This window comes from Dermacentor variabilis, chromosome 4 (assembly GCF_050947875.1).
Source record: "Dermacentor variabilis isolate Ectoservices chromosome 4, ASM5094787v1, whole genome shotgun sequence".
NCBI lineage: Eukaryota > Metazoa > Arthropoda > Arachnida > Ixodida > Ixodidae > Dermacentor > Dermacentor variabilis.
In genome coordinates this window covers 2,718,156-2,730,490 of record NC_134571.1, presented here as the reverse complement: position 1 = coordinate 2,730,490, position 12,335 = coordinate 2,718,156, and the positions used below count along the sequence as shown (strand labels likewise).

The window sequence follows — 12,335 nt, the reverse complement described above, 5'->3', positions numbered from 1 at the left end:
TGATTCTCATGCTTCCAGGCAAATGCAGCTTATGTAACCATAATGTTTACCGAGAAACGCAGGAATGGAATGATATGCGCAAAGGCGGGCTTTCTGGTAGAAACACGGCCTCGTGCGTAGGCCACAATGCGGCGGAGGCAAGCGCCATCTGGAAATGTTGCAAAGAATCGGGTGCACCACCTTATGGCCTTCGAGATTTGCGCGCACAAATCTGGGAGGCCATGGCCTCTCTATAAATAGTAGAGACACTGGAAACGGGGTTTGTGTGTGTGTTCTTTTTATGTTTTTGCGTAAAGGAATTATGTTTTCTCGTATATTTAAATTACAATCCGACACTATCATGCCCGTAAGTTGTGTGTAAGTCGTACTTTACAATTTTTCTACGTATTTTACCTTGAGAAATTCAATTAGTTCAGTAATTTGGTTGCACCATATGGATGGCCTGCATGGTTGGGTATGTGTGCTTTGGAATTCTTTTTGCCGAAGCGACATCCAGTGCTGGAAGCCGGACACAGTATGCCGATGCCAAATTTTCTGTGACACGGGGACCTTAACACTGTCACATTAAAATAGCCATTTTCCACCACAGCTGATGTGTGTCCAATGCATTCACCGTCCCCAAAGCTCCGCCGAGACGAACACTGTCACTAAAGGAGTCGCTACTGGAGGCACCATAGGGGCCAGGCACATGCGTGCTGACTGCTAAAGTTTGAATGATCTGGCTAAAGCCCTTTAAGATTGCAATAACGAAAGTTTGGGCCCATAGAAATGCATGAGTGCCAGCCAGGACATTCGGCCGGGGTCAAATTACCCGATTCTTCAAGTTTTCCAGGTTTTCCCTGAGTGCCTTTCTAAAATTCCCTGAGTGACAAGGAACATTGTTTTATGTCAAGACTAGCTGACATGTTGCCCGTTGCTGTCACTCTCCAGTAAGCATGATAAAAAATAAAATGCCTTAATCCAGCTTGAATAGTAAGGAGTAGTGTATTCTATTCAAAAAGAAAACTGAGAGGAGACTGAGAGGAGGGATTAGTAAAACGCACAGTGAAAAAATATCTTTGAAAAAAAGAATGGTAAAGCCTGTTGCAAGTTGAGTTGAACAATTTCAAATACGAATAAAAAGAGATACCGTATTTGCTCGCATAATGATTGCACTCGCTTAATGATCGCACCCCTGAAATTTGTCGTCAAAATTCAATTTGTTTTCTTTCCAGTGTAATGATCACACCCTGAACTAGTCGCAGCAATATGTCATGTGCCAAGTCTAGCTAATGATGATTGTGCGTACCATCTGTCAAATGCTACATGAACGACTCTTGAAGGCCTGCCAAGTGGTCCGCACGAACCCAACATCCTTAAGTAGATGCCCCATTTCATTCCTTTCATCTCTTTCCGCACTTTCATGAAAAAAAAAAAGCTACAATCAAACTTGCCTCGGCTTTATTATTTGTAGGCTTCATAATGGTTTTGGTCGACAACAACAACTTAAAGGCGCCTTTCGATTCTTCTCGTCTGCACTCATCGCACGCAACAAATCACGAGCGGCAACGATAGTGGCCACACGTTTACACTGATACGTTAGCAGTGTACCCTATTCATATGCCGACGCTTGTAACGCAGCTAAGATATTCGCCCACCCTTAGCGGAAGCGTGCCGTATTAGGATAGCAGTGAAGACAAATGCCTCAGTTTCCGCAGCATGCCCGCCAGGTGTTTCTATGTCACTGGCAGCTAAGCGTGCCCATCTCTGTTTCTGTGCCCTCAAAGTGGACATGGCTACGTTATTGTTGCGAACTTGCCGATATTAATGATACTAGTCATTACTGATATGGAAGAAACTTTCAATGCGCGTAATGTACTCACGAGAAGAAAGATAATCGCATTTGGCGCACTCGGCTTGCTCCACCGGCCACCATTTTTGTTTAGGGTATCGCACTGACAGCGACAGCCACCAGCTTGTTGACCCGTTGTCATCTCACAGCAAACATGGGATGAAAAAAGAAAATGCTTCTTTTTGTGAAAAATTTAACCCTAAATGATCGCACCCCTGAATTTGCATCAATTTTTTTTACAAAAACATGAAATCACTATGCGAGTAATATACGGTACATATTGTGGGGATGCACGACTGTCACATGTCCCCTGATATGTTGCTTTCCCGTATGGCTCCCGTCTCCTGTGATCCGGCTTCGCTGCGGGGCCTGGTGCCTGCGGCGGTTGGTGTGGTTGAAGCGCAGTACGAGAGATGGTGCAAGTGTGGCGCTACTAACGCCGCCTCATGGCGGGGTTACTTGGCTGCGGAAAGACAAGGCGCTTCCTCTTTGGTTCGAGGTCGTCAAGCGGCACGGACGTCCTGCGCGTGGGCCGATCCATGCTTCTGCGAGATCGTCTCGCGAGCCCACATCTGGCTGCCCAACGTGGACCTCTTGGGGCATCGGACGATAGTTTTAACAGTTTTGCTTCGTTTGAGACCTTTGTTTGAACCGAAGCATGCTAGCGTTGGCGGCGTGCTTTCTCGAGCGAGGCGACGGTGGCTGTAGTGTGTTTGAACTTGTCAACATGCTAAGCCTTTTAGCAAGTGTGTTTTTTTTAATGACATTCGTCGGTACGAGAGACACGTGGTCTGCCTCCTGGGAGAGCGAGGCTTAGCGCCCGCGGAGCATTGGCAAGCCTGAAGCGAGTGAGTACGGAAGCCTCGTGGGTGGTCCGAATTTCTTATGTAAATAGCTTCTTCTATCTCTTTGACTCTGATGAAGTTGCAGCTCTGGGAGCCGGGTGGCCGCAGGCCACGGGTGCCACTACGGGCTGGCTTGTATTGCGGCCTGGCACCGGGCGCTCCGACACCGTCTGGGACGGTGGGCGCCGTCAACTCGCATGCTGTGTGCACCGAGCAGGGTAGGACCACCTAACAGAGCTGACGTCTCCTCGCGGCTGCCTGTTTTGCGCCCATTTGGGTGTTGTTTTTGGATGCCAGTTGTTGTCAGGGTAGCAACGCTTTAGGCCTAAGGCTTTACGAAGCTGCCTGTCGCACGTGGAGGGACACAACCTGGTGGACCGTGGCGTTGAGGTGTTGCACTTTGCTTCCCTTATTCTAGTTAGCCTCGAATGAATTGAGATTACTCGTTCGACTCAAGGAAGCGAGCTTCGTTCATGTGAACTTAGCATCTGAGTAGGCGCCCAACCTTTTGCTAGCCGAATTGAACATCGTACCACGTGGGCGATGCGCATGCAGAATTCCTCTCCCTTGCACTACCTTAGTGTTCGCCGAGTGTGTTGAGTGTACGCAGCGTGATTGAAGTCACCCCTGGTTTGCTGTCACTTGCACATCGTCTGTGCTGCTGCCCCGGACTACGATTGAGCCACCCCAGGCGATGGTGATGCTGTGGCCAGTTCGGCGGCCACCTGTATCCAGCTCGCAACCCTCGGCAGCGGAGAAAAGAGCCGGCGGTCACCGACTGCTACTGCGGTTCTCGCCAGCAGGGCGCGAGCGACGCTTGCTCGTGCCGACTACTGCATCGCCGTTTCTGGAGTCCTGGCTTGGAATCGTGCCGTCGAGCCTGCAGAGCTGCTGCTGTGACCAGCGGACGCTAGCGGTGTACCCAAGGACAATGTCGGCTCGCATGCCATGGACAGCGTGTGGACATTTCATCGGCGCGGCGACTGTTGCATGTACAACCTTGTTCGCGAAGCACGCGTTCATGTTAGACCGTGTGACATGTTTAGCCGGAATATGTAGTGATTTAAGGTTGGGGGGATGTGGGGATGCGCGACTGTCACGTGTCCCCTGATATGTTGTTTTTCCCGCATAGCTCCCATCTCTTGCAATGCGGCTTCGCCGCGTGGCCTGGGGCCTGCGGCGTTTGGTGTGGTTGAAGCGCAGTACGAGAGATGGCGCGAGTGTTGCGCTGCTAACACCGCCTCACGGCGGAGTTACTTGGGCGCGGAAAAGGAAGGCTCTTCCTCTTTGGCTGCGGGTGGCCGAACGCCACAGGCATTCCGCGCGTGCGCCGATCCATGCTTCTGCGAGACCGTCTCGCGAGCCTCGTTCTAACGTTGGTGTCCAGCATGGGGCGAACATATTTGTTCATTATCCGGTCGCGGTGAGTCGGACTTCCTAGATTTGTCGCGCGCCCATCAGCATGTTTTTTGGATAGCAACTTGGCTAGCAGGCATTGATCTATGAAAGGTGCAATAAATGCCCTTGTGATTGTTTGCACTACTGTGTTGTCGTTCCTTTGCCCCAAGAGCATGGATGAGAATCCCCCAATACAGAAGCAAACATATTCTAATATGATTTACAGTTGAAACTCGATTTAACGAAGTGATGACCACGTTCGATTTACATTGTTAAACTGGGAAGTTCGCAAAATGGAGAAAGCAATTTTTCGGCCCTTTGAAATAAAAAATTTTAACATAGCAACATGCAAAGGCTACGGCAGCATTGTATTTGCTGCTAATCTAGCCATCTGTCTCATAAACCATGAAATAAGGAAAGCAACCATCGCCGCCCCTACCGAGGCGGTGTTGAGTCGGCTGTTCCCTGCATGGGCGCAGAACGCAGCCTCGTCAAAATACAAGCTAGGGCTGTGACCATGGCGCCTAGATATTTTAACGTGATAGCTTTACAGTACACTTGAAGAAGAACCAATCTTTATCAAAAATAGAAAGAAATCGCTACCTTTATTGCTCATTTATTTTAGGAAAAGCTTTGTTAAATCAAGTTCAGCCAAATTTGTTTTGTTAATTCAGGTTGATAACATTGAACCCTATGGGTACCTGCCGGGGAATGTAAATTTCATTGTTAGATCGGAAACATTGTAAAATCGGGTTTCGTTAGACTGAGTTTTAACTGGATTTAAAGAAAACTGTCAACTGACAGCAAGCTCACTGATATGAGGCCTGAAGTTTGTCACAAGCTGGAAAGTCAACCTCAACTGTCCTGACATACTCTCAGCCCGTACACAATGCCTCACTGTTGTGTTTCACTGCTTTGAAGAGTTTATTTTGGTTTGGATGAAGGACAGCTGCATCTCGGCATCAGCCAACACTGTTTTTTAAGCTCAAGGTCTTTCAAACAAGTGGCAGCACACTTCCCTTGCCATTCATTCAATTTGTCGGTCCTTTCTGTTCTCGTTTTCCTACCGCCGCGCGTTTGCCTCACGGGCCATTTGAAGCATCCTCTTGATCAGTTGTACAGTCAATGTCACATTTTCCGGACTCGCAAGGCACCACAAGGACGTCCAAACAAATCAATGCATGTCTTTTTTTTTTAGTGCCCTTAAGCGCTCAAATCGCCAAAGTCACTTCCGAAAAAACTCTGAAGGCCTGCTAGTACACTTATTAGGCATATCGGTGCTTGTACTGTGACAGGAGACGGGGGACGCACGCATGTATAATAAAGGAATATATGCAATATCCCGTGACAATTGCCGCTTCCCACGCTTATTGTGCTTCACCGCTATACTTCACATATGCTTCACCGCACAACATTTCTATATTGATGCGAAGTTTACTTTCGGAAACTGGCATTAAGCAATATGCCGTGCTTTTTTGAGCTTCGAAGCCAATAGCGAGGATCACAACGACAAAGTCAGTGCCATTGGTGACAGTGCCGAAGTGCTTCAATTAAAAACATGGCACTAAATGGCAAGAAACTTAATAGCGAACGTCGAAGCAGCTAGGCCTAGCGTTGCCGCGGTGGTGGCTACAGCTGCCATCGGATCTGCTTGTGAGAGCGCCGGTTCAATGCGGCAAGGTTATTACCTGGCGGTGATGGTGGTGGCTCTGATTAATGCCATTTTGAACCTGTGGTCATGGCAAAAAGCCAGGATAATCGAACGGCGAAGGGTTCTCACTTCTGCAATTTCAGATGTCCTTATACATTCAATCTACAGGGTATATGGTGGTGCCGCAAAGTCATCCGAATTATCGGGCATGTCCTAAAAATCGGGTGTCCGGAAGATTGGTTGTTGACTGTACCCTGGCAACTCCTCCATAGCGTCAAAGATGATTCGTTACAATTGCTCTGTGGTACTTGAGCCAGCATTAGCGCGATTTTTGTTCCCTTTCAATAAAATTAGAGCTAATTTTTCTTGATAGAAGCACGAAGTCCCTGAGTTTTCCTTGAGTATAATGCGAGATTTATTTTGAAGTTCCTGGCCTCAGAACGCACCTTGAGATGTATTCGGGTTCATAACACGAATCTGGCTTTTTTTTCTTGATGTGATAAATACGTCAGCACTTGCCCTTTCACATGATTTTGGGATGGCCCTTCGCAGTAATGATGAATAGAGCTCTATGGCCATCCCGTTTTAGCGTTGTTTCCTGTTTCTACATAATAATTCCTGTTTGCATTTGAAGTTCCTGGCCTCAGAACGCACCTTGAGGTGTATTTGAGTTCAAAACACGAATGCGGCTTTCTTTTTTCTTGATGTGATAAATACGTCAGCACTTGCCCTTTCACATGATTTCGGCATGGCCCTTCGCAGTAACGATGAATAGAGCCCTACAGCCATCCCCTTTTAGCGTTGTTTCCTGTTTCTACATAAAAATTTCTGTTTGCATGGTAATTTCACTACCATTTTGATGAGAGACCAAAAGCCCCTTCGCATTACATTTGTGGTAGCATTATTTACATGCATATATGGTGTCCTGTCTCCTGTTTAGTCATCTGCGCGATGTGTTAGCAGGGAAGGCCTTATGCCATCCTCCGTAGTGAAGTCCCGATGAAGCGCGAGTCAAGGAGCGCTTGCCTGGAGCACGAGGTGGCCCAACGAAGCATCCTCAGCAATCGTGGCACTGTAGGGACCTCCAAACACAGGTGCATTGTCGTTGGCATCCAGCACGGACACATTTAGCCAGGCATGAGCGCTGAGTGGTGGCTCGCCCCCGTCCCGAGCTTCCACTGCCAGCTGGTAGCTGCGGATGCTTTCGTAGTCCAGTGGCCGGGCTACTCGCAGCACACCTGCATTTGCGTGGTCACTCAATAGAAACAGCAGCATCGAACAAGGCACTGGTTAACTCTGTGAGAAGCCACAGAGGCAACTGTATAAAAGAAATACACAACTTAAGAGCCGCACAGCACTGCTTTGTTGCACTATACAGTAGAATACACCGTTCTAGAAAAGCTTCACGACGCACCCACGGCAGGACACCTCAGCGTATCTCGAACCTATGACCGTGTACGTTGCCATTTTTTCTGGCCGGGCCTTGCCCATTACATACGACGTTGCATCATCGCTTGTGAACTTTGCCAACGACGCAAGAAGCCTTCCCAGCTCCCCGCTGGTTACCTGCAGCTGCTCGACATCCCTGCAGAGCCCTTTCATCGTGTTGGCTTAGACCTTTTCGGCCCATTTCCGGAATCTGCATCAGGAAACAAGTGGGTTGCAGTGGCGGCGGACTACACGACTCGCTACACCGTAAACCACGCTCTTCCGACCAGTTGCACAAATGATGTTGCGGACTTCCTCCTACACGATATAATTTTGATGCATGGTGCTTCACATCAATTGGTAACAGACCCTGGCTGTACGTTTTTGGCTAAAGTCATTGATGACATCACGCGTGCCATCTCAATACAGCATATATTTACCACCTCCTACCGCCCTCAAGCGAATGGCCTCACTGAGCGTTTGAACCGCACCATTACAGACATGTTATCCAAATAAGTTTCAGACGACCACCGTGACTAGGACCTGGCTCTACCTTACATTATCTTTGCATACAACTCTTCCCGTCTCGAAACTGCTGGCTTTTCCCTGTTTTGCCTCTTCTATGGCCGAGAACCAACACTACCACTGGACACTGTGATTCCGGCCACCATAGCTTCAAGTAGCGATTATGGCTGTGATGCAATTGCCCATGTTGACCATGCTCGCCAACTTGCGTGCGCTCGTCTACAAGTGTCTCAAGACAAACAGAAGCAACGTTACGGCCTCCGTCACCATGATGTCCATTTTGCGCCCGGCGCCCTCGTGTTGCTTTGGTCACCATCGCGTAAAGCTGGCCTTTGTGAAAAACTGCTTTCCTATTACACAGGCGCATATCGCCTGCTCCGCCAAGTGACCGATGTCACCTATGAAATCGTTCTATCCATGCCCACTACGTCCTCCGCTGCGACAACCAGTGACATAACCACGTCGCTCGACTCAAGCCCTACAACTCTCCACGCGCCTTGGATATTTAACAGCACTGTGACGGTGCTTTTGCCGCCGGGGGGGGGGGGGGGGGGGGTAGTATTACGATATAATCGAGAGATGCTCAAGAGACAAGCCGCTGTGAGAACGACGATGAAGTTGGTCTGTGCCCTTGGCGCGAGCAAGTGTTCGCTTAGCTGCCTGGCTCCAGTGTAAACAACCCATAAATAGCCTCTTTCAACTGTAATAAACGAGAAGAAAGGGGGTTATCCGAGGGGCCCAATTTTTATTAGTCATATCATGAGAAGCCAACAAACACTGACACCAAGGACAACATAGGGGAAATTACTTGTGCTGAATAAATGAAATAAAGAAACAATAAATTAGCGGAAATTAAAGTGGATGAAAAGACAACTTGCTGCAGGTGGCAGCCGAACCCACAACCTTCGCATTTCGCATGCGATGCTCTACCAATTGAGCGACCACGGTGGCGTTTCCCCATCCACTTTCTTGGGTATTTATGTGTACTAGTAGAACCCTGGGAGTGTTAGCCAGCGCCACCACTCACAGACCTTGGCGGCAGACGTGGAACGTCGTTTTTGCCGCAGGCGTCACGAGAACGTGATCATATTGGGTGAAGGCAACTGGTCAATAAACCCACATATGCTACCTGAAGGCATCAATGTTGCCGGATTCGAGACCCTCGTTATGTAATAAACGAGAAGAAAGGGGGTTAACCGAGGGGCCCGATTTTTATTAGCCATATCATGAGAAGCCAACAAACACTGACACCAAGGACAACATAGGGGAAATTACTTGTGCTGAATAAATGCAATAAAGAAACGATAAATTAGTGGAAATTAAAGTGGATGAAAAAACAAGTTGCCGCAGGTGGGATACGAACCCACAACCTTCGCATTTCGCGGGTTCGGCTCCCACCTGCGGCAAGTTGTTTTTTCATCCACTTTAATTTCCACTAATTTATCGTTTCTTTATTTCATTTATTCAGCACAAGTAATTTCCCCTATGTTGTCCTTGGTGTCAGTGTTTGTTGGCTTCTCATTATATGACTCTTTCAACTGTGTCTTTCCACACATAACAATATGATCAACATTTAGTACAATTTCCCAGTGCCAATGCTGGCACTCTAAATCACCAACGCGATGACTCATTGGCACCTCGTTAATTGAACCCTCGTTCATTCAGACTCATCCTGTGGTGCCGGCAGGCTTATACAATATTTAATGAAATCAGACTTGCGGCAATTCGGACGTACTTGGTCGGGCACCAGTTAATTCGCACACCTCCCGGAGCTTGGCGAGCTTGGAGCAACGCAATAGAGCAAAAATGGCACTAGCGTGCAACTGAAATGAAGTGCACATCACCACAGTCATTAGGGGAAATCATATGCAAATGGAACGCTTCGTGCCCGTTTCTGCCTTTGTGCTCTTTATTCTTGTGTTTAGGGGCCCGCTTAACACCTCATTGGCCGTGTGTCTTCATAACTGAGTAGTCACCATCTATGATTGTGTCGATAGCAACCCCGATTTCATTCACAGCCATTGCGGCAAACTGTAGTTTCATTTTAACTTGGTGCATACGTCGGGCCGGCGTGGTTGCTGTCCATGATTGCATTGATAGCGACCATGGTTTCATGCCCAGCATCAGACACGTGCCTTCAGGACTGTATGGTATCCATCTTGGTCCATGATCACACTGACAGTGGCCGCGGTCTAGTCTACAGCAGTTCCAACAAACAGTTGTTTAATTCTGACTCAATTCAATGGCTGCAAGCGCTATGTCACAAACAAAACAGGTGTCGAGGATGAAGAGCGCGTGCTAACTCACGATGGATGATTTGTTTGCAACTATCTCACCGACAAAAGAATAATCGAGATGTGCTTGAGGTGTCTCGGATAAAAGCATGTGTTGTATAAATACATGCACCGTGGCCGCGGTGTCGCGAGGCATTCGTCATTGCAAGCGCTAATCAGTCACAAGATGACAAGAATTGCCGCTTTCGCACTGCCTTTGTGCCAACTAGAAACAGGATTTGCCGACTCTTTCAGTAAGTAAAAGCGTGTTGATATGTAGTAAGCATTTGTTTATTTTCTTGATATCCTCGATAATTTGAATTTGGTTAATTCGCACATCTTTTTTGGTTGTGTGAAATCCAAATTACCAAGGCTTTACTGTACATTTACAACTAGAAAAGACATTTGGGCTAGTTCGTGCTTATTACAGACCTGAGACATCATTAATTAGTGCGAAAAGGACATCAGATGGAAGCCTTTCCCTGCATGTCCTGTGTGCTTCTTGCTTTCGTCTGATGTCTTTTTCGTGCTAGTTAATGATGTCTCAAGTCTGTACAGCTACACGTCTTTTGTACCTGTTAATACGTTCTCAAAAAACACAATCTTTCAGTACTAACGGTCAGTATGTTGCCAAACTGCTTCGCAGGTTACATTTTCTGACCACTAGATCCTATGCCAACAAGAAAAGGTGCAAGGCACATGCGAAAAAAAGCACCAGGCAAATGCAATGGCAGCTTTATTGCAGCACTCGCCCACACTTGTGACGTGGAAATGCAGCCACATGCTCGGTTTCCTCTTCTGGTAGCAGCAAGTCTTCCAGGTCATCGCAAATCGCCATTTACAGATTTTGCAGCCATCCCTGTTGCGATAAGCATCTTCACCCATCTATTTCTCATTGCCTGTGATGTAGGATGGGTACTGCACACTTTTAATATGTGATAACCCAAATGTGCTGGCACTTCCTGCTGCAGGCGGTGCAATGTGAGCATCATGTTTCACGCTGGCAGCATCACAGCACCTTGAACTTGAAGGTGCCCAAAAATTTGTTTGATTTAAATAGAATTCGAATTAAGGAACCTAACTGAATGGAGGAAGAATGTGCAGCTCCGTGTTAGGTGGCAAATGTGCACTGAGCTAAAAAACAAATGACAAATTCTTAAAATGTAGAGTGCAGGGACTGAAATGCTCTGGTTCCATTGCACGGGCATTCACCTGCTTTGTCATCTCTATGGCTCTCTTCCTCTCCACTTGTGACGGTTGTCGGCTGTGGCATCCCACTAGCGATGGTTTGTGGTGGGGACACTCACGTTGCAGGGATAGCTGCTGTCAGCTCCTTCTTACGGGAGTGCGGGTCTTGCTCTCCGGGACCAGCACTGGGTACGCACATGCTTTCCTGTTGTTCGCCGGCACTTTTATGTCCCAGACTTGAGCTCGTGTACGGTGCCTCTGCCTGTATGGTGAGTGCATACCTTGTGCTGATCCTACCCGGACACTAAGCAGAAGAGCAGTGCCTAGTGCTTGCGCTTGATCGAACTGCACGAGCCGCACTTATCGGAGGCCCAAGCTGAAGTAGATTGCCCGGGCTCTTGCGATTGGGCCTGTAGCGCCCCTTGCCACAGGCCCGGGCCGCAGGCCACAACTTGGTCCGCGCGCAGTGCTCTTCAAGGCAGAGGAAGTTAGCTCCCGGACGTGCAGTGTGCGCAGTGCAATATAAAAAATAAAAAGAACAGTTCAAAACACAACGCTGCCGAAACTGGGTCTTCCTTGCATTAGGTCCGACAGATATCCAGCATGGATTCTGCCAGCTCTACTACTTTTACTGCCTGTGACGATGCCCAGGAGTTAGCCCGACCAGGCAGTGCTGCGGTGACTGCGTTCGAAGACATCAATCTGCCACCATTTTGACCCAACAGACTCAGCATCTGGCTCCTGCAGGTCAAGGCGCACTTCCATCTTTGGCATATCACCAGTAAACAGACTAAGTTCTTTACATCTGATGTCCTCCTTACCTCCGGAAGTCGCCGAGGACTAAGTGGATGTTATCACCTCGCTGGACCGACCCATCCCTTTGAAATTGACCGCGGCTATCATTTCCCACAAGTTAGAGTCTGAGCACAGAAGACTCCAGCAGCTCCTAACAGCTACAGAGCTCGGTGACAGTCGCCCTTCACAGTTCCTTCGAAGCATGTGCCAGCTTCTTGGCAGAGACCTTGTTTTTGAACAGGAGAAGCTGCTGCCTGAGCTGTTCCGCCAGCGTCTCCCACAGAACATGTTCCCAGTTCTTGTGGCTGCGGGTGATGTGCCATTAGACAAGCTCGCTGAACTGGCTGACCGAGTTGCGGACTACTTGTGGGCCCCTAATCTCAGCGCCGTTATGACTCCGC

At 48.3% G+C, this 12,335-nt stretch overlaps 1 protein-coding gene across 2 annotated transcripts in view; it reads right to left on the bottom strand.

Moving 5' to 3' along the window:
- Positions 1-12,335, bottom strand: part of LOC142578574 (fat-like cadherin-related tumor suppressor homolog) — a 512,562-nt gene that overhangs the window by 179,676 nt on the left and 320,551 nt on the right. For both annotated transcript variants that reach the window (XR_012827230.1, XM_075687953.1), the window contains exon 24: positions 6,752-6,963. Coding sequence is in view for 1 of the 2 variants with exons in the window: in XM_075687953.1 (XP_075544068.1) it covers positions 6,752-6,963 (212 nt within the window). In the remaining variant the exon portion in view is untranslated. The remainder of the gene's footprint in view (positions 1-6,751; positions 6,964-12,335) is intronic.